Genomic DNA, 25,636 nt, shown 5'->3' on the forward strand with positions numbered 1-25,636 from the left:
AATGCTATTTTTAGTTCGGTGTCTGAATAAAATTGTTATAACGGAGATAAAAATAACAAAGAATGACAGCAAAAAAGTTGAGGGTTTCTTCCACCGCCTATGAAAATTTATCTTTGTAGTGGGTTGCTTGATTAGAGAATTAAACAAAGAAATTGTTTAAACACTTTTAATAGAGATTATCTGTTTTCAATTCCCAAAACGACTTTCGATTGTGGATTATAGTTGGGAAAAAGAAAAGATCGATTTAACTTTAACGGGGGTTTAAACATGGGAGGCCTAACACTTAATTTTTCTCATTCCCTTTAAAAAAATTTCATTAATGCGATCAACCACAACTGAATCATTACTTTTAAAATATTCAGAGAGTAGGCTCCTTCAAGCCATTACGTATATATATCTTCTTGCTTTGTTCTTTTCCACTTTAATTAAGGTTCAAAGTAGGTTGAAATTTGAAACTTTGTTGTTTCTTAGTGTATCAATTATATTCAATTAACATAATTTCCTTTTATTTTAAACCGTGTAGAATAAGGAAGAAGATTGACGAAATAATCACAACCCACCCACAAAACAGCAACACAGCAGAATACTAAACAAAGCATTAACAAAATTAAAAAAATGAAGATCAAGTGAGCAAGCACTGACCTTCGATCTGAGGCGGCGAGCAGAATCACCAGAACAGAGAGCAGTGAGCAAGCAGTGCTGACATTCGGTGACCAGACTAAGACGACGGCGCGAGCAGAGGGAAGACGAGGACGACGGCGAGCAGAAGACAGGCGAAGACGACGAACACCCAGAGTGCAGACGAAGACGACGACGGTGAGTCAAACGAAGATGAAGCTGTTCGACGAAGGGGATAGGGCTTAGTGTGCAAAGGCTTCCACGGTTCGAAGAGAGAGAAAGTGAAGGACTGAAGTGAAGGCTGCTTTTTTCTTTATTTGAATCCTAAACGTACAACGACGCCGTTTATTTGACTGAAGGTTGCTTTTGAATTAATCTCTCCTTTTTCGTAAATATTTGATAAAACTAATAAGTAAAGTTTACTAATTAATAAATTTGGTTCAGTGGTCAGGAATTTTATGCATATGTTTTAAGTCTTTGGTTCAACTTCTATATATATCATTTTTAAACATATATTATGGAGGGTGCGGCCGTGCGAGTAAAGTTGATGCTCAACCAGCACCCTACCCACAGTGGATTGCGAAGCCTACAACTGATTTCCTTATGCATTCTATTAAAATGATCGATCAAGGCACGATATTAATATAGCATTGTTTTTTCTATTTTTATCTCTCACTTACAGAATGTAGATCAAAATGATTTACGTTATAAAACATAATAACCTTAGGAAATGAAGTCGTGGTGACTTAACTTTAAGCATATTCGCCTGTAAATTGCAGAATAACATATTGAACATTTCTAGTCAGTTCTCATGCATCATTTTAAATTATACAGATAGCATTGTATTTGATGTCATTTTGATCTTTTCCTAGTTGGTAAAAGTTGGGAGCATTGCAACCACATATTGTTGATACTGATAACAATGGACGTTAATCCTGCTTGACATCTACACTTGCAGGTTTAATAGGTTCTACTTGAGCTGGTTCAGTATCTGCCTCAACCTGCCATAACATTAAGGTTTGGAGTAAAAATTATTCATAAAGTTTATGAAGTTGAAGCATTCATACAAAAATACAAACATAATATAGCGCATGCATGATGCAACACCTCTGATGTGTGTTCCATCTTCCATGAGCGTTTACAATCACTCGTTTTCTTTTAAAATGTTTGATAAGTATGTAAAACATTAAGAATAAGTGAGTGTGGATACTCTTTATACAGATTGCTTCTGACTTAATTGGATATCACTCCAGGAATTTCACATCAATCACCCTGTTTATTCGTAAGGATTAGGTTTTCCACTTTTCCTTATTGCATATCATATTGTTGGTGGCAGCTCCAGAACAAATCACAAATCAAAGATAGTGCCATGCATATGCTAGGCAACAAGATTCAGAACCAATACCAAATCTAAATTCTAAACTCCTGTTATAAGCTATAAGAGATAAGCTTGAAAGTAGAATACAAAATGTCATTTTGTTCAACAGCTTTCCATAACATTATGTATCCAAGTTACTAAAGAGACACTGAGGAGATTAATGGGGTTCATGATCCAACACACCATTGGCTATTTCCTGTAAACAAAGTGTTAATTCTCTCTTATCAACCAGGATGAAATCATGGACAACTACGCTACTAGAAATTCAAAGAATTTACCTTAAAAATGAGCACAAATTCTCTATCATTATAATTGAAATGGGATTTCTCATTATGATACACATAAAATTTTTGGTTTGGAGAAAGTTTGCGCCACTTCAATTTCATGGAATGCCCCCACAACTTATTAGATGTTCATAAAAAAAAATATTTACGAGTTGCTAATAAAATAATCAAGGAATCTAACCCGAGTCATAGTGAAGTTTGAGCATTAACTAAACTAGATGAGCAAACTCACGTTGGGTTCTATTTCTAACCACTACCTCGTTGAGCTCAAGCAGCAGGATTGTTTGCAATCGGTCCTAGTTTTTTTTTTCCCCTGGAACTAATCCTTTTCGAGCACAATTAAGCATTCTCTCCACAAGTAGAACCTAGATTTTCCCCATTGCCGTAGAGTGCCTCTACTACTACACCGTAACCCTAGGTGATAAAGGTCCTAGGATCAATTAAGGTTAACTAATGATATGCCAATTATACACCCCAAAGGAAAATGAAAAAGGAAACAAAGATAGCTTCTTCACTCTTAATTTTGTAAAAGAATCAAACCCCCAGTCCCCATGGTTGTTAACAACAGATAAGTTGAAGTTCACACCTGAAGTTAAACAATAACAAGGGCAAATTCAAAGTTCAAACAATATCCTATTGCATAGCAGTATATCATAAACCAGTTGCAATAATAATAATCATAAAATTCATTCATCATCGCTTACTTTAGCAGTATCCCTCTTGGCTGCAGGTTTGTATGGACATGCTGCAGGAGCCCTCTCTGGTTTCCTATACTCCCAACCAAAAAGCCTATAGACTTTCCCCTTTTGAAAAAAATAGCCATAAGCATCAATGTTAGAACCAATTACAAAAAAACACAAATATATGAAGCTTAAAAATTACTATGTTTTAAGGCTTTAGTACACATTAATTAATTAAACGAAAAAAAAATTCACCAGCATAGAAAAGAATTTTGCTAACTAAATTGTAAAATAACTGCCACGAGTTAATTCAGATCACTAAAGTAAAGGTTAAATTGAGATTTTTAGTCGAAATTCCAAACTAACAAATATTCAATTTGTTCAGAAGAGTAATCAACCATAAATCCATAAGGATGAAAATCTGAATCATTTTGGCTATGCTCACAGAATCTAAAGTAATCAGAATTTCTGATCCGATTCGGTAGGATACATTACGAAACAGAAGAACTTACCATGATAAAATCGAAGAGGAGAGGGAGGATGTTGACGATGGGAACGAGGAACAGGGGCAACAAACAAGCCAAGCAAACCTACAAACACATATTATGAGAATTACTCAGCATTCAATTCAATTATTAAATTCAGAATAAAACAAAAACAAATAAAATCATAATTGAAGTAAACAGAAGCATGAATTGAGCGATTGAGTGAGGGGAGAATTACCATGTTTGCGGTGAATGAATGTTTTGGGAGCTCAAAGCTGACAAAAGAAAACCGAAAACCAAGTAGCGTAGAGATTCAACAAGGACAAGGTAGGTGGCAATTTGGTAATTCCAGAATCTCAGTTTGGGCCGTTTTGTCCTTTGAGCTTGGCCCCAAAAAAAATAAGCTGCACGAGAAGAGGTTGTGATACCAAAAATAAAACAAGGATGTGTCCAAAACCAACTAAAAAAAGAGAATGAAAACCTTGACCAAGACCTTTTTCTGCAGAATAAAAACAATATCGTTACAAGGTAGAAAAATTATAGACTGGAAAATATTACAAGTTAATTACTAATTTGGTGCCAAAAGTAGGGGTGTACATGGTCCCGGCCCGATTCGAAGATTTGGCCTGGCCCTAAATACTTTAGGGGCTAATTTAGTGTGATTTCATCGAATTTATAATTGGGTAAGAGTCTCAACAATATATCTGGTCATTATTTCGGGTCGGGTCTGGACCATAGGTCGGGCCACCCGAATTAGGCTCGGTCATCATACACAATTAATATTTTATGTTATTAGTAATGGATGATGGTTATTCTTATGTGGAATTTAAATATTGTAAACCTTAATTTTTTTGTTATTAGTCATTATAAGATTATAAGTTAATGTTTTATATTTAAAATGCATAAGACTTTATACTAATGCATAATATTGTGTTATTTGTATTAATTTAAATATTTTGTGTTATTAGATAATATTATTATTGATTATGGTTACGTTTTAATTTAGAGATGGGTTGGTTCTTGTTATATTTTTTTAAATGAATTTTACTATGTGAATTGTGAAATAATAGTTGGAGATTAGGTGATTTTTACATGCTAAAGACTCGGTTTTCACCCGATTTTTATCCGACCCAAAGGTGTGTAGATTTTATCGGGTCTAGGATTGAATTATGGTCTAAAAATTAGACCCGATCTATGTTTCAGGTCGAGTCTGGATTAAGCCAAACCCGTCGTGGCCCGACCCTGGCCAAAAGATTCAACTGACCACAAAAAACTTTTAAAAGATATTATCGACAAAATATCCTAAATTAAAAATAGGATGAAAAAAATAATAAATATATTTTTTGTAAGTAACAAGAGAACTTTTATTTTTGGAACAAAATTTAATGTCTAAAATCATTTTTTAGAATACATGCAAGATAAACTTTCTGATATATTTTAATGAAATTTAAAATAAATCATCCGACCTGCCGGAATCGAACCAGCGACCTAAGGATTAACTGGCAGATTTCCCACTACAGTCCTCCGCTCTACCAACTGAGCTAAGGTCGGATTTGCTGAAGGCAAGTCGTTGATAAAGTTCTATTAGTGTCATACGATGGCCTTATATATGCAGAGTAAATTTTTTGTGTGCGTAGAGCATTTACTATAACTTTATGGATAAAGTATTTTGGGTCGTTATTCTTTTCTTTTTTTTAATAATGTAATCATCTCTAAATCTCTAATTGTTGAGTAAATATTCCTTCAAATTTCAACATTTACTATAATTTTTTTTTCACATACTTGATAGATGATGATGTAATTTACACCTCATAAGTAAGAACATTTCCACATCGTAGAGAAGCCTAATGAAAAGAAAGTAGGAGAGAGTGGAGGATTATTGTATTTGTAATGCTAACCATATCTATTTGTTTTTGAGAACATTCCATATATCATTTTCACTTTATTGATAATAATTCATCAAAAGCTCCCCACTAACAACCCTATTTATATGATCATTCATGCATTATGGGGCCTCTACATTATTTTCTGAATTATATTTTCTTCAACAAGAAGTTCATATATGTTAAATTGGAGGAACCATCACGTTTCATCAATTTATAGTATGCAACTTTAATAATTGTGTTGTATGTTAGTTACATATTCTTTTTGTCTTTGTACATTATTATTAATTATCACCCATGTGAATAATATATATTATAGGAAGGTTATCAGGTCCAATTGTTTTATCGTTTATCTGAATTATAAAATATATATATATATATATAATATATATTAATTAAAATCAATGATTAAAATAACTAGAACATCGGTATTTTCGAGTATATTGGATAACTTTTCTATATTATATCAGATTGGTTTACCAAAAGTTGAAACCTTATTTTTTAAGAGAGTATTATTTTGGCCAACAGATGGCTGTATATACAAAATACGGAATTCAAATCCTAACATTTACTTAAACGGACGAGTGAGTTAATCACTCGACCAACCCAAATCAATTTTTACTATCTAATATATATCTATCTAGTTTAGCTCTTTCATAGCACGTTCCTCTAATAACTTTACATTCCTTGCACTACAACATTTTCTCATATCTAATATAAGGTGAAAACTTGGGTAAAGTCGACTTTATATGAAATTTATATCTGAAGGTTGTTAGATGAAAATTTAGCCAAATCAGTCAAATCATCTAACGGCTCTCATGTATTAACTTCACATAAAGTCAACTACACCTGAGTTTCCACCCTAATATAAACACAAAGAAAAGAAATTTGTATTAAAAAGAACTAAAATTTCCCTTATTAAGAGTTACACTTATTACAATTGTTATGAACCAAAATGTTAATTAAAATTTAAGACTATGAATAAATTAAAATTTTAAATAAACCAACAATAAAAAGGGTTGCATGTGTTACACTTGGATACACGTTCTATTTAGTTTTGCACTTGAAGGTTCCTTGGAGTAAATGAAATAAAAGAAACCAATTGAAAAGTTTCAGAACTACTGACAATGTTTAAATTCTGTTATAGTTATTGCCATGGCATTTAGTTTCATATATTCGAAAATAAAGTAAGGTGAAAACCGAAGAGGGAAAATATTTAATTTTCAAAAGAAAAATAAAAAATAGAAAGATGAACAAGAATACAAGATTCATGTGAATCAAACTCTCATCCGTAGTTTAAAAAAAAAAAAAAGGTAGAAAGTGGTCACATACTCACATTCAACTTACACAGTCAACAATAATATAATGAAGTAACTATGCATATGTATGCACAATTACATACCTAAATTAAAAAAATGTAAAATAAAATAAAAGAAGGAAAAATATCATTACATAATTAAAGTAACAATATGACATAACAAAATGAGGACTGTGCTTATAATATTCGCACTCATAACTCAACTGTGCCACCATTCAGCTGACATAATAATTATTGACCCTCTGCTTCTCATTCTCTTTTCATTATTTTCCTTTTTTTTTTACCTTCTAAAAACAATAATAAAAAAAAGTCCACACTTTTCATCAATGTTGCTCTCAAGCTAGGGGACCCCAACTCAAGTCATCACCACAAAATATAAAAAGCTTTCTTAAAAATATATATAAAAAAAATTTAACTAAAATTTCAGTCCTCACAAAATTAAAAATTATAATTTAGTCCCTGCCTCCGCGGGACCAAATCCATTTACTTTTTTAAAAATATTTGAACCAAAACGACATTAAAAAAAAAAACTAAAATTCTATAGGGACTAAAATCATAATAAATCACTCATTTTACACCAAAAAACGGTTTTCTTAGGGCCTTAAATTATTAATAAAATAATTCACTTTATAATATAATTATAATTTAACCCCAACATTCAGGTGTTAATCTATGGTCCCTTTTGGGGTCTTGGCAATAGTTATAAACCATATGGTGTCTTTGGACCCACCTCATGGCCCAATATTGTTGCCTGGTCAAGCCACCGGACCTATATGGTGAGGCTGAGACTGGGTGGCACCACCGTGATGCATAGGCTGAGCAACCACTAGCCTTGAAATTTGTGTACCTTGCAACAAAAGGTTGGTACCTATAATCAGCTTTGTACTTGCCATCTTCAGTTGCCCATGATGATGCATCCCATATTGAACCATAAACCCACATTGGTCTTAGTGGAAATGTGTAAGCACTCTTTCTAGGGTACCTCCTTATTGGCACATCATCCACTAGGAATCTGATACATCATTATTATTTAATTAATATAATAATAATAATAATAATGATGTTAGTTTTTTAAAAAATATTTAATTATTCTGTGAATTTTTATAGTTTTATTGAAATTTTAATTAGACTTTTATGTTTTTTTTTTAATTAGATTCCTATACTGTATCAAATTTTGTAATTAAGTTTCTATTGTGACAAAAACGTTGGAATTAACATAATATTTTGTTTAACTATGCAGAATATTCAGTCAAATGTTAAAAATATTCATTTTATTTAATGGAATATTCCATTAATTCTAACATTTTTGTTATAGCAGAAACTTAATTACAAAATCTAACACAAAAAATATAGAGATCTAATTGAAAATTCAATGAAGCTATAGCAACCGATAATAATTAAACTTAAAAAAAAATGTATGTATAAACTTGTTAATGGAAATTACTTATAATAAGGATTAATTAGTAGCACATGCCTAGCTACTAAAGTTATTAATTTTATAATAACTTTAATGAATGGTTTTAAAATAAACAAGTAGATTAGTAAATTAATGAAAAAAAAATCAGCATATGCAATTAGCAAAGTTTATTTCGATTTTAGTCGATGAATTACTGGATATATAAAATGAGATTTAAATTTATGACATTTATTTAAATCGAAGATAGTTCATCAGATTGTTTTAACATGATTAAATATGTCAAATGACTCTTTAGCTTTTTCCCTAAATTTCAGAGCAAATGAAATTATTTCCCTTTCATCTTTTAAAATATCATTAAAATTGTGCCTACACTGTGGTGCTTGATATCGTTGCTAATAAGGACCAATGATGTGAATGACACATACATGTAGGATCCGAAATTATTTTTTTATATATAAAATATATTTTTTTATTATATAATATTTTTCCATTTTTTTTTAAATTCCATTTAAAAAATGTATGATAAAACTTACACTTTATAAAAAATTTAAAAAAATTGTGAACAACCATTCCACGTGGAATCCAACCTTAATTATTATATATACACTATATTTATTGATTGGTTTATTCTTTCTATGCTTTCTCTTACATATGCTTCAGCCTTCAGCAGAAAATGAAATGTGGCTATCATGTTTCTACTATATTCTCTATTGAAATAGCCTTCGGCAGAAGATTAATTTATCGTGGATTTGAATTTTATTTAAAAGTTTGTTGTTGACCAATGAATTATTGTATATAAAAGACGGAATTCGAATCTTCGACACTTATTTAAAGTAACGAATGAACTGACTATTCGACCAAATGACCAATTCAAATTGATTAATTTTTTTTTTAATTTTTAGTAGTCTAGAATTTGAACTCTATGACAAGGGGAACAAATATACTAGAGATATAATTTTACTATTTTAAATTAAATGAAATTAGTGAAATTCTTAAAAATATCATTTAAACAACAATAAAAAAGGCAATATATTTTAGTATGGAATATTTGAAGGGTAGGACAAAACAAAAGAACTTTAACTTTGCTTAGAAAAATGTATTGTTTTTATATAATTTAAAAAAAGAAAAAGAGTCACAAGAGGAACAGTGACTTACATGATTTCTTTAGGAGACCAAAGAATGGCATAGTGATGAAAATCTTTGGTAGGATCAAACCACAAATGGAACTTCATCTCTCTTCCTATAATCGTTCCATCCCCACTTCCTCTTATGTAAACATTTGTTTGTAAAGTATAAGGTTTTCCAAATGTGGTCCCAAGAAACTCTATGTCCACTTCATCATGGAACCCAGGGTGTGCTTCATTGTTAGAAAGCTGCAATATAATTAATTAATTAAGCTAGCTAATAAACATGATTAATAATAATGTACAAAGCTAATTCAAATTGTTCATTTTGTAACTCAAATTAATTAATTTGATCATATGATGAAAATATTATACATAGAAAGCTGTTATAACTCCTGCAGTGTAGCCAGGGTGGAGCTTAATTGAAGCACCAAAGTAACCTGATCTAAATGGACGAACTGATTTGAATCCACTCCCTGTTAACCAAAAAAAAAAAAAAAAAGATATACATTTCAATGATGCATAGTAAATAGATTATTAACACATTTAATTAACCAAGAAAATAATTTTCTTTGTTGAGAATACTTGTGCATTTACAATTTAAATAGTAGTTTTAATTATTCTGTTCGTTTATATAATTTTATTAAATTTGTAATTTAGATCTTTATATATTTTTTTTAATTGGGTACATTATTTTTAATTTTGTAATTAAGTCCTTGTTAGTGTAAAAAGTATTATAATTAATAGAATATTTATCCACAAATTAAAGCATCTACAGTTAAAAATATAATTATATCTTTGATCACATATTTTTTTTGAGAGAAATATTCTATTAATTTTAATATTTTTTATACGAAAAGAATCTAATTACAAAATTAAAAGTACTGGAAGAACTCAATTAACAAAAAAAAAAGTACAAAGATCTAATTAAAAATTTGATGAAATTATAAGAACTAACAAAATAATTAAATCTTAATAATACATTTAATACTGTTACAAAAATATCTATATTTTTTTTGTAACTTATATATATATATGAACAATGCATTAAATGTGGTTAAAAAAAATATTTAAGTATATTATTTCTTATAAATATATTTAAAAAATAATTTTATAGGCATTCTGAAAAGAAAAATTAAATAAGTATGTGATAATGTGTTGAATAATGCTATATAGTAGATAGATAATGCATTTAGCAAATTAAAATTAAAGTTAAACTAACCTGAGGTTCTATCAAGCCAAATTGTTAATGCATTATTGTTGTCAAGTGCTTGGTGTTGAGGACCCCAAAGGTTTCTAAATCCTTTGTAAAAGTTCATAGACCTGAATTTGTGACTTGGCCAGTATCCTGGTGAAGGAGGCCAATATCCACTGCTTGAATAACAAGGTTCCATAAACAGTGATGAAGAAATAGCAAAGAGAAATAATAGTAGAGCCTTCATCATATGAATGAATGAATTTGATGAAAGAAAAGAATGATGTATGCTGGTGATTCTGGGAAGTGTCTATAAATGCAGGTTTGTGTGAGTGTGAGAGTGAAAGAGAAAGACAGAGACTTATCAAGATCATGAACAACAGAGTATGGTAGTAGTACATTATTTTTATATAATAATAAAATAAATATGAGAATAATTAATGGGCCCCCTTCTAAAGAGAAAAAAAAATTGTGGTGAATTTGAGGAGGGATTAAAATACTAGCTAATTAATCATATTAATGATTAATTGAGGAATGGTGCATAGTCCAAATATTGTAGAATGTTTTATTAATATTAAAAAATTGGAGGAGTGCTAGGACAGCACTTTTGTGAAATTCTGTTCGACACTTAACTATCAAAAGAAAATTGAATGATTTTACATTATTAAATACAATCTTACACCATTAAAAACATCATTGATAGCTAAAAAGTAAAAACCACAAAATTTGGGCTCATTTTTTTGAATATGTAAATTCTGTGTGTGTTGTGCATGGTTATGGAAATGTGTGGTGCTAGACATGAACGTAGGAATAGTTTTTTCTGAATTATGAAGTGAAAAAATGGACTGTTCGATTTCTTTATTAAAAAGAATTAAGAACACAAATCAGACGGTCCAATTTGTGTGGAAGAAAAAATCGGAGGGTCCGATTTGTATTTTTTATTTTTTTATTTTGAAAACAAAAATCGGATAGTCCGATTTGAATATTAAAATTTTTTTAATTGTCAAAAATACAAATTAAAAATATTTTTTAATTTTTTAAACACAAATTAAAAAATCTGATTTACTCTTGAACTACAACTGCGTCAAGCATCCATATCCTCCATAACTACATTTTACACCGTTCCTCCTGCCATATCTAAATTAAAAAATACAAAATTTGCTGGTTTTTTAGGCTTTCTCAAAAAATAGATACTAACAAATTAATATTTTTTATCAATATTTTAAACTAATACTTTATTTTAAAAATTAAAATTTATAATTTAAAATTTAATAATAATGACAAAAGATATAAAGTTTATTGAATATGCACTACTATTAATGAAAATTGGTTTAACTTGGTTTGAAAGTTTGGAGAAGATGATGACATAGAAGGAGGTAGATGAGGGTGTCTTAAATGCTCCCCAAAAAGTAAAAAACTGTGTCTGTGAAACGTGAATTGTGTCTCTGATCTTTGCAAATAGTTGCTGGAATAACCCCCCATTTTTTTACAATATATAAAAGTCTTTTCACCATCTATCTACCTCTTCATTTTGTCTGTTTTCTAGTCACCATGTAAAGAAAAGTGGGGATCAGATTTTGATGTAGTGAGTAGTAACGGAATAATTCTGTATAGTGGTACCGTTTAACTAATTTAATTTTTTAGATTCTAATTATATTATAGTGATAATCGAGATTGGATTTCTGATGTTATAGTCATTTTTTAACCCCTTTTCGATCTAACTTAGTAAATAGAATAATGATTTAGTATTTTTTTTGCTACACTAATTAGTGTGAGATAATGACGTTTTCGTTTTGACTTTATTGAACGTCAAATGACAAAATTTTCATAATTTAACGTGATAAAAGAGTGTCAGATTATTGTTATATGGTAAGACAATGTTAAAAAGAGGTTTAGAGATTATTGTAAGTAGGGTTAGCAATACATATTCTATCCGTAGATATTTAATCTGATTTAATCTATTTAAGTAGGGTAGATTATTCAATCTGTTGCGAGTAAGGTAGAGTTTAGTCTGGATATACTTACGGATAGAGTAGGGTACGGGTTTATGATGTATCCTATTTTACTTTATTCGCATTCCATATATAACACATATTTTAAATTAAGTATATAGTGAAGGAGGTAAAAGTTGAACACATAATCTCTCTCATGTAATGACTTGTTATAAATAAACAACTACTAAACTAGTTAGTTAATTTAATAATTTAGAACATTAGTTTTTTATTTTTTATTTTATTAATATGTATGAATTTAGAATGATTTGATTTTATATATATTTTGGAAAAAATTAATATTTCTGCGAGTATGATAGGATAGGGTAGGGTTTAAAATTTTAAGATGCGAGTACGATTAGAATTGAAAAATTCTCAACCACAGATAGAGTAAGGTAAAATTTTAATAAAATTTTTAACTTACCAATAGAGTTAGGATATCTTATCCTACTCTATCCATTACCAGCTCTAATTGTAATGTCTAGTTCAACTTTATAGTATAATTGAAATATGAAGCACCAAATTAATAAAAACGTGAATGTGAGGAAATATTATGAAAATTTATTCGTGGTAACTAGTGAATTTCACATAAATCTTAAGTAATGTGAAAAATCCTCAATGAATGGAGTAAGTGGGCCAAGAACTTAAACCAATAATGGTCCCAATTTTTGATTTGAGGGTCTACCCCTATGATCCATTGCCGCGTTGAATAAATCCTTGTATGCATCATTCATAATCTTAACAGGGTTCTTGAATCACACTCTGTTGTCACAAAATTTTTAATCTCTCACTTTGATCAAAAATAAAAATAAAATAAAAAAAGAACTCCATCAATATAAGGGGAAATTCCAGAGTTTTCTAAAGTTATATATATATATACACACACGACACTCTTTTGTTTGAGATCAATGTGTGGAGACAAAGTTTGTAACATAATAAGTACTGATAGGTCTTGTACTATTAATGCGATACCATTTTCTCTTACTTTCGGCTATTCTATTATAATAAAACAATCTCCTTAAATAATAACCAATAGAGATTTAATCTACAACAAATCAATAAATATTTTTAAATTGTATTTTATACTAATTAATAATTATTAATTAATAATTATTTAAATTTTATTTAAAAAATATAAAATTAATAATTATTAATTGTAATTATTTAAAATTAACTAATTAAAAATAGTTTAGCTTTACTTTTCCGTTCAATAATTATATTTAGGCTGGGTTTGGTAAAGCTTTTTCAGGAGGTGCTTGTGCTTTTAAAAAGCACAAGCACGTCATTTTGCGTTTGGTAAATTAAAAAGCTCAAGTGCTTGTGCTTGCGGCTTTTAAAAGTTAGGGGTGTTTTTGAAAGCACTTAGGAGGGAGCTTTTCAAAGCTGGCTTGTGCTTTTCAAAATTTAAAAGTCTAATATAACCTCATATGTTAACTAATTTTCAAATTTAATGTTTGCATTTATGTCTATTATAGTATTTTTAAATTTTAAAAGCTATTTTACCAAACACAATTGATGTTACTTATGTTTATTAAAAGTTGTTTTTGATTTGATTTACCAAACATAAATGCTACAACTTTTAAAAAGTCATCTTTTAAAAGTTAACTTTTATAAGCTACTTTTAAAAAGTAAAAACTTTATCAAACTAAGCCTGTATACTATGCTAGTGCTAACGTTCTCTCTCTTAGGATGTAGTTTCATGGTTACAATGTTCGGTCAAAATAAGTTAAACATCTTTTCAAATCAAAATGGTTTATTTCTTCTAATAGATTTGGCTTATTACCATATTAGCCTCCGGATTTTGCTATTGATAACATGTTTTGATTTAATTTGAGTCTTTCCCTTAGTAGAGGTCTCTCTTGATTGTTTATCAAAAACAAATTGTTTTATTATTTTATACACAATGAAAATATTAAAAAAATTTAATTTTAATGCACTGTTAGTGTAAAATAATTTTACACATATATCTAATTACGTAACTCCACATTAATAAAAATAACTACATTTTATATTGATCGCATGAACGATCATTACGACTATATAAAACGTTTTACACTGTTCAGTATATCAAAATTAAACTCATATTAAAAATCTAACATAACTCATACAATATAGAAATAACTCATAATGAATAATAATAATAATAATAATAATAAGGTTTAATTACTATGTTGTTCCTTGTAGTTTTGCGAAATTTTCAATTAGGTTTCTATACTTTTTTTTTTCTTTTTAATTGGGTCCCTGCACTATTTTTTTTTTCAATTTGTCCCTCTTGGTAGTAATTAGCTTAATTATTGTATAGGGACTCAACTAAAAGAAAAAAATTGGTGCAGACTCAAATAAAAGAAAAAAAAGTGTAGGAACTCAATTGAAAAAAAAAAATCGATTCAGGACCCAATTAAAAGAAAAAAAAAGTATAGGAATCTAATTGAAAATTTGGCAAAACTATAGAGACCAATAGAATAATTAAACCTAATAATAACAATAATAATAATAAAGCTCATATTATTTTTTTTCTCTTAAATAATTTAAATTCAATTAATAGAAAGGTTAGCACTTGCAACTTTACTTGGAAAGTTGAGATTGTGGACCACCGACGAATAATAATGTCCTACAAATCTAACATAAATATTGAGGTTTTAATTTGAAGTGTTAGATGCCACAAGTACATGAACTTAAGGCATGGTTCCCCAAACAACAAACCATGAAATCAAAAGACATAGATCTAGAAGAAGCCATATTAGCAAGCTTAGATATATATATATATATATATATAGAAGCACACCGTTACACGTACATTTTTCAAAGAAATAATAACACCCCCCAAAAAAGCAAGCATATAGTCACCAACATATATATTACTAAGTACTAACACAACCTCAAATTATGCAATATTAAAACATTGAATGTGACAAGAGAGAAAAACTATATGATTATATAGTAGTTATTAACAGGGACTTTCAAGAGCTTCTTTTGTTGACCCTTTTTTTTTTAAAGTGTGTAAACTAAATTCACATACATATATACACACGAGTGGAGGAAAATAATGCATACTATTTTGTCGGTCACACACTCATGTAAGAGAGTGAGAAAAAATGAAGAATGAGTTGTTGATAGCTTGATTGAAATGGAAGTAGGGACATCTTACCTTAGCCGACAAATCACAAAGATTTTGCATCATATATAGGTCCCTTTGAATTGGTTGCATCTCAGAACTTGTGCAGAAAAATAATGGTTACATTAATTTTTATGTCTATTTTTTATATAGTATAGAAGATAAATATTTTGTTTTTTACATTTTAATTATTTTTAATAGAAATATATGAACATAACAATGATACATATAGTATATTTTTAATTTATTTATAAAAATATAAAATAGAGTTTAATTTTAAATACATGTGTTCAGTCATATCTATTTTTTTCAGATAACTGTTTATACGATCAATGTAAAAAATATACGTAATTGAATGCATGTATAAAACTGATTTATGCTAATAATATGTCAAAATAAAATTTTATAAATATATAAAAGTTTCTTATACCATATATATACATGCGCATGCCAGATTTGTTACTATCCAATAATAATGCATGTTGTGTTTTAAATCTTGTATTTTTTTTAGAATGTTGAATGGTGTGACATCTTTCTAATAAAAAAAAAAGAGTTTAGAATTCAAAGTTACACAACTTATTTTGTGAATATATAATAAAACTTTTAGCTAATTTTCATTTTCATTGGGTTGATCTTAGTCTTCATTGTTTAACATGAATAATATATATGTATAGTTTCTATTTCTTCATTCTCATACAGTTTGGTACTTTAGAATTTAGATTATGGTCACAACTTAATTATCATGCTGCATTTCCTATTTCTACGTTTCTTTGTTGCAATAATTAAGTAACTTGCCGTGAAAGGGAATTTTTTTTTTTTTTTCCTTGACGAAGAGGTTATATTGGGGTAATAAAAAAGAATTTTATGGATTAATTTTCGATATTTTTTGGATAAAATCTTAACATGTTGTTATCAATGGTGGTGGGGTGATTAATGATTATCTCGAATATCATTTTCAAGAAAGTGGAAGAATCATAGATTAATGAATTCAACATTTAATGAACCTTTTCAAGGTATATGGGATTTATTTTGCGAATAGATATGTCTTTATTCTGTTAAAAAATGGCAAAGTGTAAGGAGATTATTTAGTTAATTTTAAAGAAAAAATGTCTCAAAAACAACATCTAGCTACCATTCATGATTTGCTTTTTAACAGTTTGGTTTGGTGTACTGATAATTTTCTTTCAAGTATATTTTTTTTTTGTGACTTTTCTTTCAAGTATTTTGATTCTATAGCATGTGCGTTTTTGTTTTATTTAATAGTAAACTAATAATAACTAATTTAGTCAAAACTACAATCATCCATCAACAAATTTCATAATGATGATTTTCATTTTTTTTCATATATACTTGGACTCTAACTTTAATGTATAACATGTATATAAATATTTATATCACAAATTATAAATGCATAACAATTTTTTTATTAGTTATATCATCATTTTTTATATCAATTATTAAAGTTTTAAAATTTAATAAGCCTTACACTTTTAAAAAATAAAAATCAGTTATAGCATTGTTAAAACATAATATTATTATAATAAAGATAATTTTTTTAGTGATAAATTTTTATTCTATTAAATTTTATATTATCTTGAGAAATATATCCTATAATAATAATAATAATAATAATAATAATAATAATAATAATAATAATAATAATAATAATAATAATAATAATAATAAATAGGTTATACAATATAAGATGATATTTTTTTGTCATAATAAAATGATAATTTAATAATATTATAACCTTATTTTGTGTGTATTAGGTTACTAAACTACGGCCCAATTAAATTGGGCCATATAAAATTGGGCTTTCAGCCCATAACTGAAAATCTTTATCCAAATTACCATAATTGCCACTACCACAACAAAGTCGCCATTCACCTGAGCCTCCATCGCCACCTCCCTCAGCTCCGCCGTGCCCACCATAACGTAACCCCAATTCACAGGTACATCAAACATATTAGCTTCTTCTGTTTTCTATTATACGCTTACATACGTATATACATACATACATACATACATATATACGTATTCATAGAAAAGCTTTCAGATAGATATGCATCATGCATCATGCACCATACGGTTGTGTGTACTGTATCGTTGCTTAATAATGGAGTCCATGCTCTGCAACTAACTAACTAACTAACTAACTGAGCTGAAATCGTTGAATTACGTGCCTTTTATTTTTCCCTGCTTTTTAGAATGAGAAGATTAGGTACATCATTTTTTTCTCTGTTTATGTTAAATGCTGCAACTTTACCTTCAAATGGATTCAAAAAAAGTAGGATAATTGCAAGTTTAAGGAATAGGATCGTCAAGAGCAAAATGTTCCATTATACACTGATTTCTGGTTTTTATAAAAAGAAAAATAAATAAATAAAATTGGAGATTGGAATTTTTGTTGATTTTTCATCTTCACATATTTTGTTATAACAAGTTTCTTAGTTTTTGGAAGCTATCTATTTCATGTCATTCTAGTAAATTTTCCGCTTGAGCTATATAGTTCATTGGCCTTATTAGTTGTTAGTGATATCGAAAATCAGGTATTAGATGTGTTTAGAAACTTAATAGCTCGTGTATTTCTCATGCTACGAGTATAGAAGTTAATGGGAGTGATCAAGGATGGCACAATCTCTGGGGTTCTTCCCGACACTCGAGGATTTTTGGTGCACTATCCTGGTTATCCATCATCCGTTTCTCGAGCTTTAGATACTCTTGGTGGAATTCAAGGCATCCTTAAGGTACCAAGATAAGTTCATTTTGTTCATGCCGATTATGTTGCTCTTTGTATTCAAAGGACTAATTTGTCAATGAGTTTTGGTTTATGTGAACTTTTACTTCTGTTATGGCCTGAAGTGAATTTTTTTAGGCTCGCAGTTCAGAATCAAACAAACTGGAGCTCCATTTTCGCCCCGAAGACCCATATTCGCATCCTACATTTGGGGAACTTCAGCCCTCCAACAATTTTCTTCTCAAAATATCTAAGAGAAAACCACATGATACTCATGATGCCAAAGATGATAACAGCATGTCCAGAAATAGAACGGAAAATGGGATTCAAGAAAACCAACCAGAAAGCGACCAAATGGCTACCAATAATAAAGCTGAGGACTGTACATCTGCAAATGAAGAGGGCAATCTTTGTGCTGATATTGTTTCTCATTTTCCTAAAGCATATTGTTTTAATGGTTAGACATTTATAGCTGTTTTTGTTTGGGATGTTTTACTTTCCATGCCAAGAACTTAGTGGATTTATTAGCCTTAAACAACCCGTGAAGCAAATTACTTGGCTTCTATTGTTGCATTTCAAAATTATGAAGGAATGGCAGACTATCAACATGTAGTTCCTGTTCATGCGGATGTTGCCAGGAGGAAAAAGAGAAACTGGGCAGAAGTAGAAGAGCCAGATTTTGGTGAATATCTTAATATTCTGTCACTTCAACCTAATGTTTTTAAATGTCTCTTTTACCATGTCAAATGGTTTGTGTCTCTATTCTATAATAGATAAGGGAGGTCTCATGGATGTGGATCATGAGGATGTTATGATCATAGCTCCTCCTCTTTTTTCTCCAAAAGATATGCCAAAAGATCTAGTGTAAGTTTCTCTGATATTCTAGTTTTAAATCATCACTTGTGCCCAAGAGAATGAAAAACTCACGGATCAGCATAACAGCATTGATGATTCACTAGTTATCTTTGCACAGTTGGACTAGTATTTTCATTTTGCTTTAACTCTATTTTGATTTCAGCTTGAAACCACCTGCCATATTGAGTTCAAAACTAGGACAAGAGGAAGTTGTGCCAAATCATGTTGAGGTAAATTTAATCTGAGTTAATTTTGTAGTAAGGATCTAAGCATAGATTTCATTCCTTTTGGTATACTAGAATATAAGAGCGACTGTTGATATGTATTTCTACAATGCTACATGATAATACAGATCCATAGCAGCAAAAATTACTCACCGCCATGTGTGCAGATGGACATGGAGCAAGTCCTTGCACTTGATTTTGACATTAAAGATATCCTTTTCTTTTGGGTTTGGAGGAAATTTTGGTTAAACCCTGTTAATACTTCTGAGTTCTGACTCTTTTTAATGATTTCGAAACAAGAGAACAAGAACATATTCTAGAGACATATTGTGATAAAAATGTACTTTAGTGTTTCTGGTTTTACTTAGCTTGCTTACAGATTCCTAAGATAGTTAATTGGGAGGAATATGTACCACAAGGTTCGGATCAGCGGGAATCACAAATGGCTGTATCTAGATTGTTTGATGAACGGCCTATATGGTCCAAAAATGCTCTTACTGAACGCTTGCTTGATATCGGCTTAAGATTTACACATAGCAAGCTTAGAAGGTGACTTGCCCAAAATCTAGTCATTGGCTTTTTAATTTGCAGCAATTGAAATGCTAGATACTTGTGCAGTAACCTTTTATTCTTTATTCTTGTAGGCTTTTGTCTAGAATTTCCTACTACTTTTCCAATGGACCATTTCTAAGGTTCTGGATCAAGAAAGGATATGATCCACGCAAAGATCCTGATTCTCGCATGTATGACTTACTCCTTATTTGTAAATTTCTTAGTATATTTGTCTGTAGCTATTATTTAGGAGTTCTTTTCAGCATTAGAATCTTATCTGGGACGGGATTGTTTTTTATATAAATATTAATAGTTTATACTTTTCTCCAGGGTTTTGAGAATGCAAAATCTTCATAATGTCAATTAGTCCTTATAGGTTTTTGTTATGTATATATATATTGGATCTGATCTTTGTTGACTATGTGTTTTTGAATCGGCAGTTATCAAAGGATTGAATATCGAATTCCAATCCCATTACGAAGTCACTTTCATGCTCAACTAGCCAATAGGTATGTTCCTTCATTTTATCTCTAGCTTTACAAAGCAACGTTGTTAATGGAAACTTGGAAGCACTCCATTCATGTGTATGAATGTGAATGAGGAAACTGAAAATAACAATGTAGATAAATATATGCAACAGAATGCATGTACGAATGAAGAAGATATCGTACAAAATTCTTTACAATTTCAACTAAATTTATATGCATCCTAAAACTGGATTTTTTCATGTACCTTGATATAATAACATTTGATTTTGGTGGCTGTCACTATTTATGATTAGTATACTGTTCTTTGTGCTGTTTTCTCATTTCTTAAGGCATTTGTTTTATTTAGGCTAAAACCTAGATGGGAAGATATATGCACCTTTCGAGCATTCCCTTACAAGCTGCAGACATCTTTACAGTTATTCGAGCTTGTTGATGATTATATTCAATCAGAAATAAATAAGCCTCCATCACAGGCATCTTGCACTGTAAGTTTTGTGAACCTTTATTGAATATCTCAACTCAGATATGTAAGTTAACAAAGTACTCTCTACTCTGCTCTTCATTCCCCTAGCATGAGGTAGAGTTCTATGTTTACTATGGATGATATGGACTTTGTCCTTTTTTTCTTCCTCCTTCTTCTTTGATTGAATGAGCAAATAGGTAGCTGTTTTACTCCATAAAATTTTCTTCTATTCTGAAATTTTGTGCATATTGAGTTGCTGTAATTTATGCCACACAAATCCAGTATACAAAATTACCTTAATTTTATCTTCCATGCATGAAGTTTTGTTGAAAGATATTCCATTAACCATCGTAGTATTTTGTAGTTTGCAACGGGGTGGTTGTCACAGCACATGCTAAATTGTATTAGAGAACGTCTTACGGTGCGGTTCCTACCAGTATTCCCTAAGCCTGGCACCGAGAATTTACTCAGAGCTGCCACTCTAAGGTTTGAAAAATTGAAGAGGGAATGCAGTAGGAATGCCTTGAAGCTAAAAGGAGAGGAAGCGCACAAAACTAATTTAGGTTATTCACCTCTTTTTCGTTATTCTTTTTGCTGATATTGATTTAGTACAGTAATGGAGTTGCAAATTATTGCCACTATACAGAAAAACAAATTTAGTATGTTTTCAATTGACCGATTCTTGATAATTTTCTTTTTAATCTGGATCATGTAGAAACGGAAGAAAATGATGAACCTGAGAATGTTGAAGAGGATGAAGAGGAGGCAGCCGGGGGTAATAATAGCGAAGAGGAATTGGATGCTGATGAAGAACTTGATATGGTAACTCTTGTCTCTGTTTTCTTTCCCCTGCTGTGAAAGATTATATTCGCAATGCTATATTTATTTACTAATCTTATTTGGTGTAGGATGGAGATAGTGAAATGCTTGTGCCACCTCATTCCTGTATCCTTTTCTATTGGAACACTTTATTTTACTGTTAAGTTTAAGGATTGAATCCTTATTATTGCTTTCAAGATTCATGAAAATGTTATTCTAGACTAGAAAATGCCTCTTGTGAATAATATTTTCCTTTAGTATAGTGCAAAAATCTGATGAAACCACATAGGGATTATTCTTCAGTATCATTCAAAGATCTGGAGGGTCTTTGAGTTCCTTTACAATCTTCAGATCTCAACATGGAAAATATTTCAAGGACTCATTTACAGGATCTTTTCGGTAGCTTTCCCTTTAATGAGGTTGATAACAACAGGGTGCAAGAAAATGATATTGACGATGAATATCAAATATACGAGGAAGACAGCGAAGGCGATTACTCCGATGAATGAGTGCTCAAAATTCAGATTTTTTAGATACACACTTAGCTAGATCTTTTCTTTGGATTTTGATTTATCTATATTGTTAACTTTGTTGCTGAAAATTTTGCTGTTTCGAGGAGCATCAATGTTTGTTGAGTTACAATTTAAGGTCAATATTTATCCTCAAATTGTTGAATAAAAGAAACTAAATTAGATTTATAGGAAAAACAATGACAAATTTGTATGAACTAGCGTAGTTATGTTTGATTTGATGGAAAGTGATTGAATATGTTTGAATTTATTATTGATGAGAAGTGATGGAATGGAGATAAATGAAAGGAAATGACATTAGCTTGGATTATTTAAAATTACATTAAATTTATTTTATTCAAAATTTTTTTCTTCTTTCATTCCAATTTTAGCTCTAAAATAAACAAGAAAATTTGGTGTTGAGTAGTTTTCAGTGATAATCCAGACAAAAACATAGCCTTGATACTAATAAATATATCTAATGCATCATTTCGTTTGTCCCCATTTTACGTATTGATTTGTTTGCATTCATTGATGTTATTGTCAGTTGGTAGTTGAAGAATTTGTTTGCATGTAACCAAGTGACCCATATCTTACATATTTGTTTGCCATTATTTGGCAGTGCTAAAATCATCCAAACTTAGGCTCATTTTTTTTTGGATATGAGAAGCATGTGTGTGTTGTGCATTATTGTGGAAAATGTGGGTGCTAGACATGGATGTGGGAACAACTTTTTCTGAAACAGGGACGAAGGTAATCGGACAGTCCGATTAGTGTGGAAGAAGAATTTTAAATTTTGGTGAAAGTAATCGGACCTTCCGATTTGTGTACTCAAAAATCGGACCGTCCGATTTTGGCTTCTGACACCACAGTTGTATAAAGCACCTATACACTCCATATTTGTGTTCTACACCATTCTCCCTCCCACGTCTAAATTAAAAAGTGTCAAACTTACCCATAAAATGGTCAAATAAGTTCCACTGTTCTAAAATTTTTGGGTAAATAGAACTTTTTGTCTTTTGATACACTATAAAATAGGTTAATAAAAAATATCTACTAGAAGAATGAAACTATCATATCAGAATACTTAATTTTTTTCATAAACATAGTAGTTAAAATATGTAACTGTAAAATAGTTAAATCTAACAAAATTGTAGCTGTAAGCTGAGGGTGTCACAGTTTTTGAGAAGGTGGTGGAAACAAGTGTTCGTTAATGTTGTTAATGTTGTTATCCTATTAATATTTCGCTCAAGTTCTGGAATCTTCCGAAGGATCCTTCCTTTTCCCTAAGAATAATAATAACTCCAAACACTGTCTTGTTCCTCTGAGATGCAGCTTTCTGCACCAACAACAACAGGTCTCTCTCGATCCTTTCGTTTCCGTTTTATTCTTCTTTTTCAGTCTCGTTTTGCTCTCTTCACTGCTATGGTTTTACTCTCTGACCAAAACGGCGTCGTTTTTTCGGAGCTTAACTGCACTAAAAAAAATCACACTTCACTGTTCAGTTGGTTGTTAGTTAGTTAGTTAGTTTATTCTGTTTTATTCCGTTATTGCTCAGTGTGTTAGCGAAGTTGTGAACTAGGAACTCCATTTGATTTTGAGGATAAGGATTGTTTTTGTTGGTTGTCCATAGTATCTCTCGGCCTGGTAGGCTAACGACTAATCCGTCGGGATCTGAGTTCTATTTAAGGGTCTGTCGCTGGCCATGCATAAGGCGAGATTCGAAGCCTGACACTTGTTTAAGTGGACGAGTAAGCTGACCACTGACCAACCCAAGTTGGTTTAGGATAAGGATTATAATGCATTTAATTGCGTTTGGTGCAATTTTATTTAAGAATTCATCCAAAAAAGAAAAGTGAGTTCAGCTGGGAAGCTGAAAATTTTGAGTGTGATGCATTGTAACCGAAGGAGCTTGAAGCATAGAGTGAGATGCATGTTGAGTTACATATTGCCCTGCATTTTCTATTGCATAAAGTCAAAGCTGTCTTGAATTTTGAGCATTGGTGGTTGGTGAAGGGTTTCTTCCTCAATGAGTGCTTTATTTATATCTATCTATCATTTGCCTGCAGATTAGTGGTTTAAAAGGCATGGTTGACTGCTTCATAGAAGATGGAGAACAATGGTAGCAATTCAAATTCCCATCAGAATCACACTGAAAACAGTTCAGCTGATGCAAGCAAAGAGAAGAAAGATGTTTTTGTAAACCATGGTATTTTTGTCCTTGCTTCCAATTCTGGTTCTAATTCAAGATCTTCCTATTTGTTAGTTTAGTTTATATTGAATGTCATATTGAGAACTGTATCCTTGATTCAAAACAGCAAACTAAGAAATATATATTTGTTAGTAAATTATATGTAAGAAAATGGATTTTTTATAATTGATCTCTAAGTAACAACTATTGTGATACTCATTTTAGTGTCCTCTATTAAATGCCATCATTGTTTACCTCAAGCATATTTATGTTTTCATGCAGCTGAGATAGCTTGGCATCAAATGAGGAAGGAATGGGTTGGTAATCAGTCTAAAAAATTGCAGAGATCACTGAAAGATTCAATTATGAGGTATATGGATACTTCCGGTTGCATTAGTTATGATATGGCCAAAAAACTTATTTAATTAAGTTTATATTTTTTTGCCCTCGTAGTAGTAGATCAAATATGAAGTCTTCTCTATCTGGGAAGAAAGGTAGTTTCATAAGATTAGATTAATTGGGTATATGGTTATGAGGATATGCTTACCCTAATGTTATGGAGAAATTCTTTTTACAGCTTGACAACTAGTTATGAGGATATGCTTTTATCTACAGAAGCTTTTCCACTGCCAATTCCATTAGCTGTAAGTCCTTTCAGATCAGATGCTTCTCCCTTACTCTTCAAAACATGGGTACAAGTTATATGAAGCGTATGGATTAATCATTAATGGGTTATGCTACTTATGCAGGATATGGTGGATTTTCTTGTGGACTTTTGGCATGATGGGGGTCTCTATGATTAGATGACAGGTAATTTTATTGTAAATTTCAAGTTAAGAATGTTGCGCACGGTTTTGTTTGTGCAGATTGAAGCTGAGGGAAACACATTACAGATTGATGGACAAAACCATAGCATGATTGATTCTCTTGGCAGCACAGACAAGCTTCATTTAGATTAGTTGTTGCTATTAAGCATTTATCTGCCTAACCATAATTTTGTACAAGAACAGATTCTTCTTAATATTCAGTGACCAATGTCTATGTTTTAATGGGATGTGAAACCAAAAGTAGCTGTTTAATATAAGTTGTTGGAAAAGTCTAAGAGCCAGCAACTTTGTTAAATTCTGGCCAGCATGTAACCAGCAAAGAAAAGTGAGTCATTGGATGAAATCGCACACCATTAAAATCATCATTAATGGCTATTTGATGACTACAAATCACAAAAGTTGTTGGCCCCCTAGCATTGCTCGTTGTTGTTTGTTCAAATTCTGCATATGATAGGTTTGATTGATGCACCAATCACGTTA

At 30.5% G+C, this 25,636-nt stretch overlaps 4 protein-coding genes and 1 non-coding gene across 9 annotated transcripts; 2 read left to right on the forward strand and 3 right to left on the reverse strand.

Annotated features, from left to right (window-relative positions):
- Positions 1 to 1,341: 1,341 nt before the first annotated feature.
- On the reverse strand, positions 1,342 to 3,889 carry LOC130960439 (uncharacterized). The gene is made up of 4 exons (XM_057885834.1): positions 3,684 to 3,889; positions 3,473 to 3,550; positions 2,985 to 3,083; positions 1,342 to 1,619 (listed from the first exon to the last, which is right to left on the reverse strand). The coding sequence occupies exons 1-4, from the start codon at positions 3,684 to 3,686 to the stop codon at positions 1,548 to 1,550; spliced, it is 252 nt and encodes an 83-aa protein (XP_057741817.1). The 5' UTR covers positions 3,687 to 3,889; the 3' UTR covers positions 1,342 to 1,547.
- A 1,016-nt stretch (positions 3,890 to 4,905) lies between these two features.
- TRNAY-GUA (transfer RNA tyrosine (anticodon GUA)) lies at positions 4,906 to 4,996 on the reverse strand. Its single transcript is given in 2 exon segments — positions 4,906 to 4,941; positions 4,960 to 4,996. It is a non-coding gene; the product is annotated as a tRNA-Tyr (tRNA).
- Positions 4,997 to 6,783: 1,787 nt separating this feature from the next.
- LOC130961839 (probable xyloglucan endotransglucosylase/hydrolase protein 32) lies at positions 6,784 to 10,715 on the reverse strand. Its single transcript, XM_057887859.1, has 4 exons — positions 10,410 to 10,715; positions 9,563 to 9,663; positions 9,219 to 9,436; positions 6,784 to 7,658 (listed from the first exon to the last, which is right to left on the reverse strand). Exons 1-4 carry the CDS (start codon positions 10,630 to 10,632, stop codon positions 7,292 to 7,294), a joined length of 909 nt encoding a protein of 302 aa, XP_057743842.1. The 5' UTR covers positions 10,633 to 10,715; the 3' UTR covers positions 6,784 to 7,291.
- Positions 10,716 to 17,366: 6,651 nt separating this feature from the next.
- Positions 17,367 to 22,409, forward strand: LOC130961525 (uncharacterized). 3 transcript variants are annotated; one of them, XM_057887460.1, is made up of 15 exons: positions 17,367 to 17,443; positions 18,098 to 18,238; positions 18,367 to 18,685; positions 18,818 to 18,910; positions 19,002 to 19,092; positions 19,247 to 19,313; positions 19,436 to 19,517; positions 19,685 to 19,856; positions 19,952 to 20,050; positions 20,300 to 20,368; positions 20,694 to 20,832; positions 21,175 to 21,373; positions 21,526 to 21,632; positions 21,719 to 21,755; positions 21,981 to 22,409. In XM_057887460.1, the coding sequence occupies exons 2-15, from the start codon at positions 18,104 to 18,106 to the stop codon at positions 22,136 to 22,138; spliced, it is 1,767 nt and encodes a 588-aa protein (XP_057743443.1). In that variant the 5' UTR covers positions 17,367 to 17,443; positions 18,098 to 18,103; the 3' UTR covers positions 22,139 to 22,409. The 3 variants fall into 3 exon arrangements, with proteins under 3 accessions (XP_057743443.1, XP_057743442.1, XP_057743444.1); XM_057887459.1 differs by having other exon boundaries at positions 17,389 to 17,443; positions 18,041 to 18,238; XM_057887461.1 differs by lacking the exon at positions 17,367 to 17,443 and having other exon boundaries at positions 18,375 to 18,685.
- A 781-nt stretch (positions 22,410 to 23,190) lies between these two features.
- LOC130961796 (uncharacterized) lies at positions 23,191 to 25,603 on the forward strand. 3 transcript variants are annotated; one of them, XM_057887806.1, is made up of 6 exons: positions 23,191 to 23,495; positions 24,208 to 24,347; positions 24,612 to 24,699; positions 24,907 to 24,973; positions 25,079 to 25,139; positions 25,223 to 25,603. In XM_057887806.1, exons 2-5 carry the CDS (start codon positions 24,248 to 24,250, stop codon positions 25,130 to 25,132), a joined length of 309 nt encoding a protein of 102 aa, XP_057743789.1. In that variant the 5' UTR covers positions 23,191 to 23,495; positions 24,208 to 24,247; the 3' UTR covers positions 25,133 to 25,139; positions 25,223 to 25,603. The 3 variants fall into 3 exon arrangements, with proteins under 3 accessions (XP_057743789.1, XP_057743788.1, XP_057743790.1); XM_057887805.1 differs by having other exon boundaries at positions 23,192 to 23,495; positions 25,079 to 25,598; XM_057887807.1 differs by lacking the exon at positions 23,191 to 23,495 and adding an exon at positions 23,512 to 23,889 and having other exon boundaries at positions 25,079 to 25,603.
- The last annotated feature ends 33 nt before the right edge of the window (positions 25,604 to 25,636 follow it).

Source organism: Arachis stenosperma, chromosome 2, assembly GCF_014773155.1.
Source record: "Arachis stenosperma cultivar V10309 chromosome 2, arast.V10309.gnm1.PFL2, whole genome shotgun sequence".
In the NCBI taxonomy this organism is placed as follows: domain Eukaryota; kingdom Viridiplantae; phylum Streptophyta; class Magnoliopsida; order Fabales; family Fabaceae; genus Arachis; species Arachis stenosperma.